Below are 21,294 nucleotides of genomic sequence, written 5' to 3'. Positions count from 1 at the left end.
GGTAGATATGAGGACTCTGAAAGATACTAAGCTTGTCAGTTGATTCCTAAACATGGTTGCCAGATAGAACACAGGGTGGCCAGTTAAATCTGGCAATGCTATTCCTGTGCATACTGGAGTTTAAGGACCCCTGGTGTAGCCTGTGTGCTTGATAGAAGTCAGAATTTTTTTCCAGAAGGCCCACTGGTTCTCATCTCTGCCAGGCTAGCCAGATGCTATTTAGAAATTTAAAACCACCTGGAGCTGCAAATTCAATATTTCTAGTTGAGAATTGTCTTCATTCAAAAGACTTAATTTGAAGATAGAGGGTGGGGCAAAGAAAGAAGAGATGATTCAAAACAGGTGAAAATGTTAGAAAAAGGAGGAGTCCAGTATTTGTTTCCATGGAAAAAGGAAGGAAAGAAGGCTAGAGAGCATCATGATGGCCGAGAAAAGTCTGTGGGAGCAGAAGTAGAAATGTGACTCTCAAAAGGAGGGGCTGGAGCAGCCAGGGGCCAGAGCTTGCACTTGCTGGTGCCTTGCTCACTGTGTTGCAGAATTGTGAGCATCTGTGTGGGGCTTCTGGGGCACCAGCTCTCTAGGTCATCTTCCTAAATCCGAGTAAGGCCAGAGAACTTCTGCTCCCATCTTGCATCTTGGCAGCCTGGGATATATAAGCAGAATGAGCACCAGCTCCCAAAAAGGCCCTGAGCTCCTCCCATCTCAGACCTAGAGACAGCTCTGGGGAGACAAAAGGGTCCTCTTCATAAGGTATCATCTTCCCAGGCTGAATCTGGACTCGTGGCATGGATGCGGAGGATGCTGCTCTAGTAATGAATGGTTACCGAAGAGTAGGAATTTTCAAATGCAATAAAAAACAAATGGATGATCTCATCTTCTTTTTGCTCGGTGTATAACTCCCCACAGACCCTAACATGAGGCTCTGTACACATTCAATATATGTTGTTAACTGATTTAACTGGCATAAAAATAAGACTTGGTGACAGAGTGTCAGCTTTGTTGGATGTCTTACTTACACATACTGATTTTTTTATCTGTTGCTTGGTTACAGATAGAACACAGTGAAACCGTGAGAACACACAGTAATAAACATTCCCTTTTCTTTCGTAATGGTAAATTCTAGGCCTTGGATGTGGGGAATGCTAGTTTTGGTTTTGTTCTTTGGATTTTGTTTCCAACTGGTTTTCTCCTTGTACCTATTTGTGCAGCTGCTCCAGCCACGGCCCCAGCTCCAGCCTCGGTCCCCACCCCAGCCATGGTCTCAGCACCGTCATCCACTATGACTGCCAGTGCTTCTCCTAAGACTTCTGCAGGCACCACCGACCCAGAGGAGGCCACAAGGCTGCTAGCTGAGAAGAGGCGGCTGGCCCGAGAGCAGAGAGAAAAGGAAGAAAGAGAGAGGAGGGAGCAGGAAGAGCTTGAAAGGTAAAGGGGAGACATTGCTCCACACCATGGTGTCAGTGATACTTGGATTAACTCATCACCCCTCTGAGAGGGAGGAGGTGATAATACTGATGAAAGTGAATGGATTAGTTCTTTCAGGATTACTCTTACCTAATTTTGCTATGACTACTAAGCAGTTTGTTTTTTAAATCACATCTTCTTCTTTTTTTTTAAATAGAAATGGGGTCTCACTATATTGCCCAGGCTGGTTTCAAACTCTTGGGCTCAAGGGATCCTCCCACCTGAACCTCCCAAAGTGTTGAGATTACAGACATGAGCCACCATGCCCAGCCACGTTTTATTATTTTAATGACAGCGCAACAACATTGATGGAGAAAGCTTTAAAGAAAAAAAAAATCCATAATCATATAAATTTTCAGTTATAGTGTACATTTTGGGTGGTCCTTTCTAGTCTCTCAACAGTATGGGAGTGTGTGTGTATATATACATACATATACATATTTACATAATTATAACCACAGCAGAGGTACAATTGTACAGTCTGCTTTTTTACTTAACACATCTGCAATCTCCAGGTTTCCGTTTTATCTTTGTAATTATCATATTAAGGCTGCATAATAAGGGTTCATGTTTTCTCCTTTCCAGATGAAACTCTTGGAGGGTAGTCAGGTGGGATCTTGACATGCCCCATGATTGCCTACCAGGCAGTATGCCAGAGACAGTTTGTTTAATTGGTCATCTTCTGGGCCTAATAAGACGAATGTCAATATAATTGTTCTTCAAACGAACACAACTGTACCCTGGGGAAGGATCTCATGCACTCGCTGGGCGGCCATCTTGGCCATGCCCTGCCCTTGGCTCCAACAGGGAGCTTACATGGCTGTCTTCCTCCTGTCCTGTGACAGAACACTATGACCCTTATTTATTTACAAAGATTTCCTTTGGCTGGGGTGCTTCAAATTCATCACTAAGAAGTCACATTATTTGAATTAAACAAGTCAGAGCCTTTAAAAATAGTTAAATTCCTTCCAAAAAGCCAGCTCTCCCCAAGATATTGGTGGTTACACATTGCTTCTGTTTAGCACGGACGGCAATGCAGCTAGCAAGGGGGGAGGAAGACTAAGGGTGGCTTCGCGTTTTGTCCCTTAGCGGTGGTGAAGGCATCCAGTGGGGATTTTTCTACTGGACGCCTAAAGGAACCGCCCTACAGAACCACCGACGCAGGCCTCTCTTCAAAGATTTCTCCTCAAGTGTCTTTGGGTTTGTTTTTTTTTTTTTGTCTTTTTCCAGACAAAAGAGAGAGGAATTGGCTCAACGGTTGGCTGAAGAGAGGACTCGCCGTGAGGAGGAGTCGCGCAGGCTGGAAGCCGAGCAGGCCCGGGAGAAGGAGGAGCAGCTGCAGCGGCAGGCGGAGGAGCAGGCGCTGCGCGAGCGGGAGGAGGCAGAGCGCGCCCAGAGGCAGGTGCGGCCGCACCCCACCCTGGCCCCGGCCCCAGTCCTGCAGGGAGACGCCCCAGCCCAGCAGAGGAGGGTGCGGACTGGACTGCCAGTGCTCCCGCTTTCCACACCTTCTCCATCTGCCACCTCGCCCTCACCTCTGGGCACCCCCTGGGAGACCCGGGCAGCCCGCCTGTTTGTCAGAGGCAGACGCCGACCTTCTGTTTTCAGAAAGAAGAAGAAGCTCGCGTTCGTGAAGAAGCAGAGAGGGTCCGGCAGGAACGAGAGAAGCATTTCCAGAGAGAAGAGCAGGAGCGCCTGGAGAGAAAGAAGGTAGCTGCGTCTTAGTACAGAGGCCCGGGACGCGAACTTGCACCTCTAAGACCCAGAGACTAGCCCTGGCCGTCAGAAAACGCGTGTTCTACCCTTGCCACATAAACTAGTACCCCCCTCAGTGATAACAATCTCCTGCAAAGAAATCTCTCTCAGTGTTTTAGCCCTCACCAAAAAACACTTAACTTCCACTTCATGTAGCTTAAGGCAGTTCCAACTTTCTTGAATAACTCCAATTAAGACAAAGCAGCACGGCCGGGCCGGGTGGCTCATGCCTGTAATCCCAGCACTTTGGGAGGCCACGGCAGGTGGATCACCGAAGTCAGGAGTTCGAGACCAGCCTGGCCAACATGGTGAAACCCTGTCTTTACTAAAAATGTGAAAATTAGCTGGGCGTGGTGGCAGGCGCCTGTGATCCCAGCTACTTGGGAGACTGAGGCAGCAGAATCGCTTGCTCCCAGGAGGCGGAGGCTGCAGTGAACTGAGAGCTTGCCACACGGCACTCCAGCCTGCGTGACAGGGCAAGACTCCATCTCAAAAAAAAAAAAAAGTGCATATTATATTTTTCCAAAATAACAGACCATTTTACATAATCTATTTATTTCATCAGTTAAATGTGCCAGGCTGGCTTTTTTTCTGTGTCTGATCTTCTTGCTCAATTCTTCCTTTCCTATAGCGACTTGAGGAGATTATGAAAAGAACCAGGAGAACAGAAGCTACAGATAAGGTATTGACATGGCCGTTTTCTAACTACTTTTGTATGCTTTTATCTTTTTCATTTTCACTTGTAACTCTAATTTTTAAAAGTCCTCTTTTGTTCTTCTTCGTAGAAAACCAGTGATCAGAGAAACGGTGATATAGCCAAGGGAGCTCTCACTGGAGGAACAGGTATTTCTGTCAATGAACTCAAACCAATTTATATATAAAATGTTTAAATTGACTCTCCAGGGGTGAAGATATTCAGGAATTGATGGAGGGAAAAAAGATCCAGTACTTATAGACTCACAGAAGCTTAGGGGTCTGTCATCGAGTCCTTCCTCTTATGTAAAACTGTCTAGTATTTCTGCCAGTTACTTTTCACATTTGTTTATACTCTAATGGGTCGCTTGATATTTTAAATCATCTTATGTTATACGTGTTTATGCATATATGTATATATACTTATACATATATGTGTATACATACACATACTTTTAGAAGAATTTCTTTTGAGTTTATAAAACTAAATTTCATTTATCACATGCTGTCTGCTCAAGTAGTATATATTTATATTTCCTCTTGAGAAAGGACTATACATTTACACATTTGACAACTTGTATTATAGGAAGTTCTCAGAAAAATGATTTAAATGTTATTTCTCTTAGATCTGACTTCAAAATAAAGTTAAAAATTTGTTGAAATTCTTATTTTTTAATTGACAAATAATAGTTGTACATATTCTTGGGGTCCAGAGTGATATTTCCATGCATATAATGTACAGTGACCTTAAAATTTCGTTAGAGTTACTTACATGCCATCGGCTTTGGAAAGAGATTATTGATTTTTTTTTGGAGATTATAAGTCAAATGTATTTAAAATAAAAGTGAAATTAACCTTAGTACTCAGATTAAATTAATAGTAAGTGCCCTTTTTGTATCAGGTACATCTTTCATACATAATTTCTACTGCTGCCTTATGAAGTGGTTTGCTTTGTCTTCGAGTCAACAAGCATTTTTGAAGCTCTTCTATGTCCCAGGCCATGTTATAGGGCTGGGATTCAGTGTGAACAAATAGGCAAGGTCCCTCTACCCACAGGGGCACTCAGGTCCAATGACAGGCCAGGCTCACGCAGCTGGGGCCCAGGTCCCCCAGCTCCTGATTCTGCTCCTTCAGTGATCCCTCGTGGTCTTCATGATTGTACATGCAGGTGGTTAGTAAATAGCTCATCATTGTCTTCCTCTTTCCTCATGTGTGATATCAATATGAAAAGAAAAGACCAGAAGTACTGCAGTTTTCTTTTTCTGTTTACAAACAAAAGCAAAGGCTGGAATACCTTTTGCTCAAAGATCAAATCCAATGGTTTATGTGACAGAACATTGCCTATAAATATTAAGGGTTTTCAAATATAAATTATTATTGGTATTTTAGGACTTGGTTTTATTTCAATAGAAGCTATTTTGGTTTCTGTATGTCATAATTCCTTTATAGTGGAGTTTTCATGCTCTTTTTATTAAAGATGCCCTAATGTATGTATGTATATGTTTGGAGAATAGTCCTAATGGTTGTATATTATAACTCCATTGCATGTTTAGCATACTGTCTTCAAGAATAGTACCCAGTGAGTTGTCAGAGTGATCAATTTAGGCTGTAAATTGCACCAACTCAGGATTATTTGAGAAGCTAATGCTGTAGTTTGTGCCTGGCCAGTCTCCTTGTTGGTTTGTTTTCATTTTCCCTCTTCCTGCCCTTTCCTTATCTGTTCTTTCAGTATTCTTTATAAATCAATCCAAGAATGATGAACAAAGGCAAGAGGGAAGGTGAAACTTGCTGATTGGCATAGCTGTGTTTATCAACACTCATGTAAATTTGATTTGAGCTAAAACTGCTAAAAGGAGGCTTGAGGATTAGCTGTGCCTAACAAATATTCCCCTTCTCCCAGTCCCACATCTGATTGAGGGCTGACTGGTGTTACCAGTGCTGCAAAGAGAATTCTAAGGTGGGTAAATAGGCAGGCGAGTTTACAGACCTATCAGATGTTTTCTCAGGGGCTGGCTGTCACCAGCTTTGCAAATTTGGGCAGATTTGAAATTATCACTTACCTTTCTGCCTTAGTTATCAAATCTCTTGTACCTCTGGCAGCTTTATTGGATTTGTGCCAGGTTGTAAAATAACACTGTCTTGGAATTATTTCAGGCCAGGTGAGGTAGCTCATGCCTATAATCCCAATGCTTTGGGAGGCTGAGGCAGGAGGATCACTTGAGCTCAGGAGTTCAAGATTGGGCAACATAGCAAGACCCTGTCTCTACAAATAAATTTTTTTAAATTAGCTGGGCATGTTGGCATGCACTTGTGGTTCCAGCTATTTGGGAGGCTGAAGCAGGAGGATTGCCTAAGCCCAGGAGGTCAAGGCTGTAGTGAGCCATGATCACACCACTGCACTGCAGCCTGGGTGACAGAATGAGACCCTGTCTCAAAAAAAAGCAGGAGGCAAGGGGGTGAGGGGTAGGAATTATTTCAGTTATTCTCTCACATCAAGCTGAAACCATAATCTACCACAGATACATCTGAAACTCCAGCCTATATAAAGGTTTGTAAGTAACCCTGTCCTGTATTTTAGAGGCAGTCATTAATATTGTTAGCTTAAAGTGGGCTGCAACAGTGAGCTTTGAATAATGAGTTGGCAGTACACTGCCTTCCATTCGTGAAATCCTTATCATTCTAAGTGTGCATAGGACTAAACTGAGTTTTCAAAAATATTTTTAATACTTATGGTGTTCCATGGTGATTTGCTCTGAATCCTTTGTAAAGATATTCAGTGTCAGCTTGATCAAGTCAGCTTACTGCTATCTTTATCAGTTGCTTTGGTTTCAATATTATATACTTTCTGTAACTTTAGTGCAAGGAAAAATAATAATATTTAGCCCTTCCAACGTGCCAGGCACTAAGTCCTTTACATGTATTAATATTAATACATTTAATTCTAACAATCTATGAAGTAGGTACTATTACTAATGAGGAAACTAAGGTACAGAGAGTTTAGATGATGTGCCCAAGGTCTCACAACTGGTAAGTAGCAGAGCCAGCACATAAATCAAGGCATTCTGGCTCTTGGAGATTAGGTCTAAGAAAGGAATATTAGTAACCCTTTGTTCTGTCTCCTTTGCTATACCCAGAGGTGTCTGCACTTCCATGTACAACAAACGCTCCAGGAAATGGAAAGCCAGTTGGCAGCCCACATGTGGTTATCTCACACCAGTCAAAAGTGACAATGGAGAGGTGAGTTTTCACTGACATTCATTAAAGTCAAACATTACTGTTTTTACCCACCAGCTCCACCAGAATTTCAAGGTCTTGACATTTGGATTTATTATTTTGGGGGGCCTTCATTGATTTTTGGTTGAGCTAGTAATTCTGTACTCCAAGAAAGTGGAAATATCTTTTTTCTTGAGTCATTAAATGTGATGGTGAGGATTTAGTGTGACTGTTCCAAGAATATTACAAGTGGCCAAGTGCAGGGCTCACTCCTGTAATCCCAACACTTTGGGAGGCTGAGGAGGGAGGATTACTTAAGGCTAAGAGTTCTAGGCCAGCCTGGGGCAACATAGCAAAGCACTATCTCTACAAAAAAATAGAAAAACTAGCCAGACGTGATAGTGTGTGCTTGTAGTCCCACCTTGGGAGGCTGAGGTAGGAAGATTGCATGAGCCCAGGAGGTCAAGGATGCAGTGAGCCAAACTCCTGCCACTGCAGTCCAGCCTGGGTGACAGAGTGAGACCCCTGTCTCAAAAAATAAAACAAAAAACAAGTAATAATCTGTTAGTTTTCTTTGTGTATATTTAGCCTGATCTGGACCATATCCACATGCTTTAATGGTATATAACAATTGCATTTTAGCCATGCGTAATATTACAGTGACTTACATGTTTGTTCCGTATAAAAGTCATGTAGATGTCAGTATTTCTTATATTACTAATAACAGGGCTTCTTATTGAAGAACCAGACAGTTGCTAACAACAGCCTAGAAAAGAGTCTGGATTTCAGAAAGATTGCCTTTCTCTTTCCTTGTAATTATATCAACAGCATCATATGAACATTTTCAAAAATGAAAAATAAGGGTAATCATAGCCTGTGCCTAAAAATCCAATCATAGAGAACTTGCAGAAATATTTTTAATAATGTTCAAAAAAATTTAGCTATGACTTTTTAAATTTGGGAAATCTAGTTAATGTATGAGTCTTCCTGTCTTTAATGCCAGTCTTTGCTACCAATAGACAACTAAAGGTCCTAAAATTATTTTCTTAATCTAAAAATGCATAATTGTTTCTTGGCTTTTGGCCAAAATAAGTACAGAAACACACAGACACTAGATAACATTTTATAATGTAATGGGCAGCAGTTAAAAGGTAAGTCACCCTACTGTTGTGTTGATATCTTTCTGAGACCATGGAATTTTTATTTATTTTTTGCCTACTATAATACCAAAGAGAATACCCTGAGAGATCTTAATAATTCATTTCCAATTATGTTGAATAACTTTATTGTCATAATTAACTAAGATATATATTAAATGATATATTAAATGATATTTTTTTCTTAGTTTTAGATTTTTTTAATTCATTCCCTAAAACTTATTATGTTCAATTTATTGACTTCAGAGATTTCTTTTTTAAAAGAAAAAGAGTAAAAGATACCACAGAGAGAATCCCATTATTATGGGGAACAGACAATGCCTACCATAGTTTCTTTTATTTATTTATTTTTGTGACAGACTCTCACTCTGTTGCCCAGGCTGGATACAGTGGTGCTATCTTGGCTCACTGCAACCTCCACCTCCTGGGTTCAACAAGACACACCCAGCTAATTTTTGTATTTTTAGTAGAGATGGGTTTCATCATATTGGCCAGGCTGGTCTTGATCTCCTGACCTCAAATGATCCACCCGTCTTGGCCTCCCAAAGTGCTGGGATTACAGGCATGAGCCATCACACCCAGCCTACCATAGCTTCTTAAGCCACTGATTATGTTATCTGATCTGTAAAGTTAATTTATGCATAATTTGACTCTCTTCAGTAGTAATATCACCAAGCAATTAATCATTATATAAGAACCTGAAAAATAATTTTACTATATTTGATACAGATAATAAAATTCTGTTATATTTTAGCCTTTTCCACACACAGAAAAGCAACAATTTATAATGAAACCAAAATGAACTTACTGGTGTCATCCATCTTTACCCAACAAATAAATTATCCTTTGTCATATATGTAAGATAATCCCTGTCAAACCATTAGAAGAAACATAAGCATAGCCTTTTTCTACTTTCATCTGACAATACAGGCAGGTCCAGATGAGCATCAGACATAAACATCAGAATATAAGAATAAGCCTAATATGAAATCCATTGGCCATCTACTCCAGTGTCTCTCCTTTAAAGGATATATATATATATATATATATATATATATATCTGCTATATATATTCATATATATATCTACATATATATATTTCCTCTAAAGGAAATATATGTATATTACTATACATATATTTCCTTTAGAAGAAATATATATTTATAGGAATTTAAAGGAATTTATATAAGGGAAATTTATTTATATATGTAGTAGGTATATATTCCCTTTAAAGGAAATTTATATATATTTATAGGAATTTAAAGGAATTTATATAAAGAAATTTTATTTTTATATATAGTAAATATATATATTTTATATATATAGTAGATACATATTTTTATATATAGTAGATATATATATATATTAGATTCCCAGAGTTACCTGTATTATTTTTACAAATATAATTTTAGGTTTAAAATTTCTATAGCCCTTGTTCATTTATAAAGCCAAAACAGCAAATCACAAATTTACGTAAATAATAAAACCACTTTCAACCTTCCCCTACAATGTTACCCTTCTATCCCTTGATTTCCATTTCTAGGGCACCCCCACTGACCAAGTCCCTGGATGTTTGCAGTAGCCACCTAAATGCTTTTGCCCCTCAAATGCTAAATACCGGCCGGGCATGGTGGCTCACGCCTGTAGTTCCAGCACTCTGGGAGGCCAAGGTGGGCAGATCACTTGAGTTCAGGAGTTTAAGACTAGCCTGAGGAACATGGTGAAACCCCTTCTCTAAAAAAATACAAAAATTAGCTAGGCATGGTGGTACACGACTGTAGTCCCAGCTACTTGGGGGGCTGAGGTGGGAAGATCGCTAGAGCCCAGGAGGTCAAAGCTGCAGTGAGCCTTGATCAGAACACTGCACTCCAACCTGAGTGACAGAGCGAGACCCTGTCTCAAAAAGATAAATAAAGCTGTAAAATCAAGAAGAGTGAAATTGTTGTGAAGAATGATGTTTTTCTGAAATTAAGTGGGTAATCTACATATGGTACTGATTGATCCCTTTTGCATTAGGGATAACCATGATTCATTTCACTCACTGCTTCTCTCTGTTTGAACTGCTTTAAAACCCCTAACCTCTTTTTAATACAGAGTGCCATGATGATACTTGGCTTTTACATGGCACTAGCATATTTAGCAGTTCAGCTGGTTCGTGTCATTAGCCCTTGTCAAATAAGCTGGTGCTACCTGATATCAGTATACTTTGAAATACACCTGAAAATGGAGCACTGAAATTATGTAGCAAAACTCAGCTTTGTGATAATCGGTCAGACAGATGATCAGACTGTATATTATTTTTTTAAGTTACCTGGGTGAAAACATAAATTTTTAAAAATCATGTAAAGAACAGGACCCCAGTTTAAGAAACAGTACATTTCTGAATGACACTGACCTGTAGGAAATGTTTAATGTGATGTTAAGTTTGGTCCCCATTATATGACACACAGTTTGTGATATGTAGCCTAAGAAATTCTGCTTGCCTTATTTTTAAATTTGTCATCCTTGAATTCATCCAGATCGATCTTGAAACAATCTGTATTTTTGCCTTGTATTACCTCTTATAGCAACAAGTACAAGAAAAGAAGGGCATAAAGTAGTACTTTTACGTCTCTTATAGCTGCTCTTTGCAGTTTCAAGGTTAGGACCCACAGTTATCATAAACTAGGTTTTAGAGAATGTCATTGTTTGTAGTTTCCATACCCTTCATAGTTGTATGGGTTTTATTTCTATTCCCTGTCTACTCTTATTTTATAAGCTGAATACTCCTAGTATGTTTACTATATCAGTGGGGTCTAATCAGAAGGAAAAAAACATAGATTTAAACCAGAGAAAATTGAAAGAATAACTATCATTAGGATTGGAGTAAGTAGGATGGAGTAACTGTGATTTTGGTTTGGCTTATAAGAAATAAAGAGAACTTGTAGGAATGATAGGAAAAAAAAGGAAAAAAGAAAGATAATTCTAAAGAATATAGGGCCCTGATGCGGTGGCTCACATCTGTGATACCAGCCCTTTGAGAGGCTGAGGCAGGTGGATCACTTGAGCCCAGAGTTGGAGACCAGCCTGAGTAACATGGCAAAACCCCATCTCTACTAAAAATACAAAAAATTAGCCAGGCACAGTGGTGTACGCCTACAGTCCCATCTACTCAGGAGGCTGAAGTGGGAGGATGGCTTGAGCTTGGGAGGTCGAGGCTGCAGTGAGCCGTGATCATGCCACTGCACTCCACCCTGGGCAACAGAGTGGGACTCTGCTAAAAAAAAAAAAAAAATACGAATAGCAGATACAAGGAGCAGTCACATACCCTAGTGTCGCACCCAAGAAGAAAGATCCCTTACCCCGCAGGTCTGTAACCCAGACCTTGTTAGAGAGGATATAACTGTTACTCATTGGATGCCAGAGAAGTTGCTATGGTTTCTTGCCAGCAGAACTTGCCAGAGATCCACCCTCTAGAGTGCCTAGGAAAGCTGTTCACTGTCTCCCCAGAAGCACTCTACCATGAATCTGCCCCAGTGGGGTGCTGGGGGGGAGGCTGCTGGCCACTGTGCACTGCAGGAGCCAGGCACTGGGAAAAGCACGTGTATGCTAACGAAGCCTGCTGAGCAAGCACATGCCAGCCAGGAAGCAAAACTCTGCTGCAGTGTCTCTCCAGCAGTGGCAAAGGATAATTATTTAACAGGCCCAGATCCAGTTTCACAGAACAGGAATGATGGGTGAATTTGGAGCTGAGAGGCAGTAAATCAATAACTGACACATTTACCTTATCTCTAAAAGACTTCTTCTTCAGCTGTTTGAATATTTTATTCATATTTCTTTAGAGATTCTTCAGTGTGAATATGGGTTTGAGGAAAAAGAGCTTCAGAACCAAAAGTTCCTGGCTGGATCCCTAGTTTTACCTTTGAGAAGTTCAGCAACTGTGGGGTTAACCTACTTAATTAAGCCTTAGTTTTCTCATCTGGACATGGAGATACTTTCCACACAAAGTATTGGGAGGTTCAGTGAAATGGTGTCTGTGAAGGAGTTCTGAAAACTATGTTGTACTATACAAATGTTACATATCATCTTTATCCTCCTAAAATGAATGCGGCGTCCAGAAAACACACAGTACACTAGGTGTAGCTGCAGTGTGATGTAGAATAATGCTTTTGGTTTGTTCCTGGTATCCCATCTTCTCCTGCCTAGCATTTTATTGGCTTTGTTTTTTTTTTTTTTTTTTTTAACCATCAAACACAGGGAGTCAGTATCACCAAGGAACAGTTTGCAGTGATCCCAAGATGTCTTAACCTCCATTGACCGATCACTGTCTTTTAAGGATAGCTCAGCTGACAGTTTTCTAAACCCACTGCTTTTACAGACTGCAGTCACTCATTTCATGATTTTCCCTGTTGTTCTCGAGGGGCTATTTTTATGACTTGCATTTCCAAGAATAAACATTATCTGCATACTTAAATTTTATCCTGCTTGTCTTCCGATTATTATAAAACTAACCCTAGCACTGATCCCTGGGGCTCTCTGCCACTTACACTCTTCCATCTAGAGAAGGGCTAGCTTATTCCTGTCTTTATTTTGTTTTGTTTTTATTTTATAAAACAGGATCTTGCTCTGTCACCAAGCCTGGAGTGCAGTGGTACGAGCATGGCTCACTGCAGCCTCTACCTCCTGGCTTAAATTATCCTCCCATCCCAGCCTCCTGAGTAGCTGGGACTACAGGTGCGAGCCACCACACCCAGCTAATTTAAAATATATATATTTTTATAGAGATTAGGTCTCCCTGTGTTGCCCAGGCTAGTCTCAAACTCTTGGCCTCTGGCCTTAAGCAGTCATCCCACTTTGGCCTCCTGAAGTGTTGGGATTACAGGCGTGAGCCACCACGCCCAGCCTGTTCTTGTCTTGAATATCCATCCCCAAAACAGCTTCCCATTCATGAATAAACATTCCCTTTGATGCAGTGGAAACTCACGTTTTTAAACAGTTTTACATCTGAAATCCTGTTAAAAACTTTAAATGACAAATCACATCCGTGAATATTTCCTTTCACTTCTAGTTTCAAATCAACCTTAAAATGCTTATAAAATCTTTGGTTTTCATCTCAGTGCATTACTTTTAGTGAAGCATTCCATGATCCTTGTGATCAGTCAGCATCTTTACTAAATGCCCTACTTTGCACCTCAAGTAGAGTTATAGATCCCTCCAGCTTGCCCACTGTGAATTAAATCACTGATTAATGGAAATGCTCAGGGTCCCTGCCAAAGAACATGGTGTGCGTGATACTCCGTGAAAATCCATCATGACAGATCATGCAAGTATAGTGGTAGAATTTATTTTTGCTAGAAAACTCTACTGCTCAGAATGACTATCTTTTAATTCAGATTGAGAGAGAAGTGTCACTTCTCCTAATGTCTTTAGTACCTAATATATTGGTAAATAAATGAATGCTGTGAACTAAATTACATTTGCCCCTCCCCACCTCGAGATATTTCAGCAAACTGTCTAGCAGCACCCCAGGGGGATGGCGACCCCCTAACATTACTTTTCCTAGCAGCTAGGACTGAGACCCTTTGTTATAGAGCAACTCTACCAGAAGTATCCTGAACCCTACTCCTCACCTTACTCCTGAGTGAGATGCCTGGCCTCTTTGCCCCAAAGCCGTTTTTCTTGCCCATCTCCTTTCTCCCTGACAGGTTCCCCACTGACATTAGTTAGAATGGAAGAGGGTTTGAGTTATCACAATTCTGGCCAGATTTTAAAGGTGTAAAGAAATATGTGAATATGCCAAGTGTGGTGGCTCACGCCTGTAATTCCAGCACTTTAGCAGGTCTAGGCAAGCAGATCGCTTGACCCCAGGAGTTCAAGACCAGCTGGCAACATGGCAAGATCCTGTCCCTACAAAAAATACAAAGATCAGCCAAGGGCAGTGGCATGCATCTGTAGTCCCAGATACGCGGGAGGCTGAGGTGGGAGGATCGCCTGAGCCCAGGGAATTGAAGCTGCCGTGATTGTACCACTGCACTCCAGCTTGGGCAACAGAGTGAGACCCTGTCTCAAAGAAATATATGAATATATATTAATAACATATATGGATTTTATAAAATTTTATAAATGAATATTTACATTTTCCTATGTAAGATATATGAAGTTTATAAAATACTTGAAATATATCTTTATGAAAGATATGAATATTATATATGCCCTTGAGCAGATCAATCTTACTCAAAAGCCATGTTTGGTTCTTAAGAGAGAGTACTTGTGGAGGGATGCTCCACAAGAATTGAGGAAAATATTTGTTCATGGATAGGAAACTTGCTTTGGAATAGGAAACAAAGGATACAGATCCATATGAGTACAAGTCGGGGAGGACAGGGATGAATGTCAGAATGGAACAGAGGAAGTTATCTGCAGTTTCTCAGGTCATTCTGAGATGTTCTTCTACCCCCAGCTGAGAATCTCTAGTCCAGAGGCTAAGAAGCTCTGCTGTCTATACAGCTACTGCCTTACCCTCCTAATACTCCAGAAGACATTTCATGTTTGTTCATAGCCGTAGGGGAGCTGTGTTTTCATAGAATGTTCGTCTTTTTTTTAAATAAGGAGTTTTTGGTAATTTTGGTGTTTGACCCATTCATTTTCCCTCCAAATCTTGAGTTCATCATTGCTCTTAGTTTGGCCTGAAGGAAAAGTAACATTCCCAGGCCCCTATTGTTCACATAGAAAGAGATGTATCCCTTTTAATTTAAAAGTTACTTGTTTTAACATAATTAATAAATATCAAGAGAAAATAAGGTTCTGGCTTCCATAAGCTGTGTGGACTGCAGATTCTTGCCAAGGTCCCAACCCCTCTCTGTACACATTTTGGACTGGAGCAAAGCGTGCGGTCTTCAAAAGTCTTACATCAGTCTTCAAACTTCAGAAGGTAACTGAAGTCAGGGAATTCAGAAGCTGGTGCTCTTATCCTGAGTGGACACACGGATCCATAATCCTTAACCCCAGTACTTCAGTTTCAGTTTTATAGTTTCTACCAGTCCTGATGTCCCCTGAACATTTAATGACTTGTCATCCAATGCATATGGCACAATTATCCCTCTGATTGCCAGCAATTAGAATGGGCAGGTGGAGGGGAAATGAAATCTGATACTGGCTCAAGTCTGGGGTTAGCCGTTGCCATTATGACTTGTTAGTACGTGCAGGCCTGGAAGGTGACAGGTTAAGGTTGCCAAGGAAAGGGGGTTCTGGAGATACGCTCCTGTTCTTTATCCTTTACCAGGACTTCTACTTAAATTCTCTCTGGATTAAGAACCAAAATTGTTTCCCTAGTTACAGAAAGGCTGTTGGTGTTAGGCAAGAACAGGAAGATGGGTGTGGCAACCCAGGCACTTAGAACAGTAGGTGTTAGGCATGTGTGTGCACATGTGACTTGGGGGGGGGTGCATGTGCATGTGTGTGACTGTGCTCTTGTGGAGACTTATAATGCCTAATGGCATCCCCTTCCCTTCTTGGTAAAATAGCAGAAAAGCATCATCATACTGTGTAATATTTCTGTATAATATTTTAGATTATTTTACAAATAATATTTTCAGTGTATTCTGAAATGCCTTGTGAGACACTTAGGACAGGCATCTTCATGTTTTCCGTAAAAAAAGAAGGTTTAATAATTTTAAAAATACACAAATATTCAAATCAGAAATGCTTTAGAATGTGTTCCAAAGTCAATACTTCTCACTCAGTAGAGAAAGTAAACTATTTTGACTGGGCGCGGTGGCTCATGGCTGTAATCCCAGCACTTTGGGAGGCTGATGGGGGCAGATCACTTGAGGCCAGGAGTTCGAGACCATCCTGGCCAACACAAAGAAACCCTGTCTCTACTAAAAATACAAAAATTAGCTAGGCATGGTGGCTTGCCCCTGTAGTCCCAGCTATTCGGGAGGCTGAGACTCAAGAACCACTTTAACCCAGGAGGCAGAAGTTGGAGTGAGCTGAGACTGCACCACACTGCACTCCAGCCTGGGCAACAGAGTGAGACCCTTCTCAAAAAAGGAAAAAGAAAGTAAACTATTTATTCAATCGGGCAAAAAAAGCAAAGTCTTAAAAAGCAATGGAAAGGTGGGATTTACATTAGCATTGTTTTACAATTTGAGAAGACAAACTGACCTGCTAACAATGTTCAAGCAGTTGGTATTACTGAGACTACAGTTAATTTGTTGAGCATTGAACAAGTTATGAAGCTTGCACACATATGTATATGCTGCAATGAAATAAAATGATGGTAAAATTAGTTTAGCACTCATTTGATGCATAGGCATTATTTGGCTACATTGTAAAGCATAATAATAAGCATATAACATAAGGGGCTGCCAATTTAGTTGGAGAGAGTGACAATCTAAGACAAACCATAGAAGATTAAGTATTTGGGGCCAATTAAGTATATCTCAAAAATAAATCCAAGATATTAAGCATGAATTCATAAGGATCAAGATGAGGTCAGAGGCAGATTTAAGGGGCAAAGATAAGAAGATTGGTCTTCAAAAATTTACATATGAAATTATGCAAGGGCTTTAGGAGGCTGGAATATGTAGAAAGTGTATGAAATGGCTTAATGAGAAAAACACAGGACCAGAGATCAAGAGATCGTGCATTTAGCCTCAACTATCTCTCAGTAGTTGTGTGACTTTGTGCAAATCATTTACTCCCCCCTCCAAATTATAATCCCCTCATCTTTGAGGCAAAGGTCCTCATAAGTGTTACTCTTTATCAGACGAATATAAAAATGCCTGCAGCAGAAATCATTAAATGTGTAGAACTGCTGCTGATGATGATTTATTTCTATTAATGATGATCTGTTGTAATTGATAAATTGTTCTATTTGATAATTTTCGTAACAAAATAACAGATTTAAAATTTTTGTTGTTGTTTAGAGACAGGGTCTTACTCCATAGCCCAGGCTGGAATGCAGTGGCGCCATCATAGCTCACTGAAGCCTCAAACTCCTGAGCTCAAGTGATCCTCCCACCTCAACCGCCAGAGTAGCTAGGACTACTGGTGCGTGCCACCACACATAGCTAATTTTTTTCTTTTGTAGAGACGGGGGTCTTGCTATGTTTACCAGGCTAGTCTTGAACTCCTGGCCTTGAGCAGTCCTCCCATCTTGGCCTCCCAAAGTGCTAGGATTACAGGCATGAGCCACTGTGCCTGACCTAGATTTTTTAAAATAAGAATTTAAGGTACAAATACACCACAATTTATTATTTTTGTTAGTAATGATGTGACTCGTCAGTCTGATTTTTTTAGTTGTAGATTTATACAATTATTCATTATAAAACATTTTGGTTTTCCTAATAATGTGTTTTCCAGTTTTAAGACTAACTTATTTCTATTTTTACTTTTCAAATTCCTTAGCACTCCCGATTTAGAAAAACAACCAAATGAAAATGGTGTATCTGTTCAGAATGAAAATTTTGAAGAAATTATAAACTTACCCATTGGATCTAAACCATCCAGATTAGATGTCACCAACAGTGAGAGCCCAGAAATTCCTTTGAATCCAATTTTGGCCTTTGATGATGAAGGGACACTTGGGCCCCTGCCTCAGGTAGATGGTGTTCAGACACAACAGACTGCAGGTAAGCTTGCCTCCAGCTCCCTTCTGTAGTCATCAGAAATATCTGACACCCGGGAGGACACAAACTGCTGCCTTCTACAGTATGATTGTGGTAACACTTTGTTCTTCAAAGGACCAAGTAAGCCACAGTGGAAGAGATTGTGCCTGGCTCATAGAAGTTGAATTTTGAGTTGGATCGGACAACTTCTAAGGCCTCTCCTATTCTCTCAGTCAGTGCAGAAGTCCAGTCCGCAGCACCCAGTGGGTGTCTGTAAGCCTCTCTGCACAGAGCAGCACCCATTACCTGACATCATGCATGCTCAGAATATGCTTTGTAGAAAGACAGGGCTGCCTCCCCATAATTATGGACCATCCAGCCTAGTGCTGCCCACTAGAGAAAGATCTGAGTTTTTTTCCATCTTTCTCAGGTCTTCATATATTTGAAGACTGCCATCATGTTCTCCCACCATTTTTCTCTTATTTGGGTTTGGCAACCTGGGTAATAAATTATTGTCCTTTTAAAATGTGACATGATGGATAGTTACGATTTAGGTGATGAAACCAGTACTCACACTGAGTCTAAGGATCTTTACTTGTTAAATGATTTTGTTGCTGTTGAAACTGCCTGTGACTTTCTTAAACAATGTCTCTTTGACCCACACTTGACCTGAAGTCTTTGTGCAAAAAGAACAATCAGGACCCAAAGAAAGAAGGAGTAATATCAAATATTACTGACTCAATGGTCATAGCAGCTCAGCAGCGCAATCCCATCAGTCTCAGGAATTAGCAGGATAATCTGTGCTCCCTGTCTCTTCAAACCTGTTTCAATTTTGTTGACTTCTCTTCCCTGAAGATGACTGTCATGTATTGACCAGCATCTCTTTATATTTCTACGAAAATAACTGACCAAATTCAGGATAACTAAATGGAGACAATACAGAATTATTTGTGGGCAAATTGTTTTGCCTTCTAGATTCAATCAGTGAATCTGTAATGAATCAACTTTTAATGCGATTTATTACAATGTGAACCACCCATCCAAATGAAGCTACTCTTCTTTTCTCCTCTAGTGTACTGACCTTGGAAGTGGAACCTCACTTTAGTGAACTCCACTTTTCTAGGATTTGAAGGGAGGTTGTAAGGGCCCTCCCCTGTCTGACTTTCTGATTCTTAAGCCTTGGGGAACAATCTGACTAATGGTATGTTGATGGAAACATGCCCAGTGCAGCTTCCTACTCATGTTACAGATTTACAGGGAGGGAAAGAACTTCCAGATGATTTATCAACATTTATTTAACCTCCAACATATGTTTAGAACCCTAAGCATCGGATACTGAGGATACAAGAGAAATGAATGTTTAAACCCCTAACGGAGAAAAGTACAATCTGTGTATGCCACTTGGAAAAATGAAGGCTGTGGCCTAAGCTGATGTAAAGAAAAGAACATATGTTTCCTATGAGTAACAGAATTCACTTAAATATAAGACTCTGAATCCTAACAAAATTGCCTATTCTTATGTAAGTGTACATAACAGTATAGTAAGTTTTAGAAATTTAAGGTATTACTATGGTATTCTTGAAATAAGATTTTAGATAAATGTCATATTAATCTGTTCTTTTTCTGTCTCTTCATGTAGAAGTTATATGAGTGTTTCTTCTGAAGAACCAAAGCTGAAATTTAATGAGAATTTCTACAATTAATGGAATTCCTTTCCTGCTATAAAGGAGCATCCCCTCCACCCGTTTTCTAGAGTTCTTGACCATCATTTTGAAAAGGTTTATTAAAACTAGCTAAAGACAACAGACTGGATAGCTTTTCTAATAATTTTCATTAATAGGAAAAAAGAAATATGTCTCATTCTTCAATATTTTAAAATGGCTTTTTCCAGTGTGCTCCTTCTTAGCAATCAATATTTTTCTGCATTCTTTAAAAGACAAGAGAATTTGGTTATAAAAGAAATGGGCTGACTAGGCATGATTTTTTTGGTCTTAAAAGCTTAACATGTAAAATTGGCAAAAAAAAATTTTACCTTTTATAATACTTGAAAAATAAGTACCTCTTTGCTCTACAAGTAGAATGAATAGAAGAGTTTAAGCCTGTTTGTTTAAATATTATTGCAAAGAGCTCTATTTGTAGAAGCAAATTATAGGCAGATTACCAGGTTCTTATAAATACAACTTGTACATGGACATTCTGCAAACCCAGCTGTCACATTTTTCTTGCAACTCCTTTTGCAAAAGCAGACTAAAATGTTTTAAAATGTGAAAAAACATTATTTTTTCAAAGCAAGAAAATAATTTACTGCCCTCTTACATAATGTATTTATAAAGTTTTTCCAGATAAACTAATCAAATAAATTAGAATAATGTGACAACATTACAAATTTAATTTGTTAGCTGCATTCCTTCTGATGTTACCACAATAGAATGTTACTACTGATGATTCAGGGCTATTTCTGAAGTCTGTATGTTGCTGCTGTCCCCAGTGATGGTGGACTTATCTTTGCCTTACCTGATCACAAATTATGTTGGGGAAAATAAAGATTTAATATTTCTTTAAATAGAAAAAGAATTTGGTTTTGCTCGTTTAAGAGCAATGAGAAAATGATGGAATGTTGACTGTGTTTGGCACACAGGACACGGACCTTCATGGAAGTCCTTGCTCTGCGTGGCATCTGTCAGCTTTTCACCTTTCATTCTTATTCTTCACTTTCGCTGCTGAGCCTAGCTGTACAAACTTGCACTTTCATTTGCTAATATAAATTCAGTTTTATTTTACCATTTTAGAGACTACTAATGATTAAATGTAGAAGGAGAGGGTGCACATGTTTTTATGTGGAGTGTTTAAAAAAATTTATACCACTGTAATGTGCAGCTTTTATTAAAAGAGAAGTTGGTTGAACTGCTAGGTTGAATGAGAGACTACATCTATTGGACTATTTTTTTTAATCCAGGCATATGGTCTTTAGTAACGGCTTGTAATTTGTGAAAACATTAATTTGGGGGTTTTCCCTGTTTCCAGTTGTCCATGTACACATAGTCATTATATTAGAAAAGAAATCTGTTCAACAAACTTGTTTAATTTGTTTAAATCAACATAGCATGAAACACCAAATAAAATGTTTGACATAGTTTTACTTTTAGGTTTCTCATATGTTATAACTTCACTCAGATTGATTCTTGAGTCTTCAGATTGTCCTTCATTTAACTCAGTGACATTTTCCCAGCCTCCTGTTGATTAAGCATATAGGATAGCCTTATTTAAAATTTAGAGCAGTAGGTATATTTTGGCTGTTTTTCTTTTTCATGTGTGTTTTTAAACTTTAGTGATCATTAGCAAACGGAAGGCCTTCTAAGTAATCAAGTTTTAATTAGAAGTGGTGCAAAATTCTTAATTATATTGTGTTAAAGAGCAGTGCA

General features: G+C 39.6%; 1 protein-coding gene across 6 annotated transcripts in view; it reads left to right on the top strand.

The window, feature by feature from the left end:
* Nucleotides 1-21,011, top strand: part of MAP7 (microtubule associated protein 7) — a 204,769-nt gene extending 183,758 nt beyond the window's left edge. For 5 of the 6 annotated variants that reach the window (XM_024247933.3, XM_054556903.2, XM_054556901.2 and 2 more), the window contains 8 exons: nt 1,209-1,425; nt 2,695-2,866; nt 3,073-3,174; nt 3,851-3,901; nt 4,005-4,062; nt 7,047-7,149; nt 17,673-17,896; nt 19,512-21,011. In XM_024247933.3, the coding sequence (XP_024103701.2) occupies nt 1,209-1,425; nt 2,695-2,866; nt 3,073-3,174; nt 3,851-3,901; nt 4,005-4,062; nt 7,047-7,149; nt 17,673-17,896; nt 19,512-19,522 (938 nt within the window). In that variant the 3' untranslated portion in view covers nt 19,523-21,011. 6 annotated transcript variants of the gene reach the window in all.
* The last annotated feature ends 283 nt before the right edge of the window (nt 21,012-21,294 follow it).

Source organism: Pongo abelii, chromosome 5 (assembly GCF_028885655.2).
Source record: "Pongo abelii isolate AG06213 chromosome 5, NHGRI_mPonAbe1-v2.0_pri, whole genome shotgun sequence".
Taxonomy (NCBI): Eukaryota; Metazoa; Chordata; class Mammalia; order Primates; family Hominidae; genus Pongo; species Pongo abelii.
This window is presented reverse-complemented; position numbering and strand designations above follow the sequence as displayed.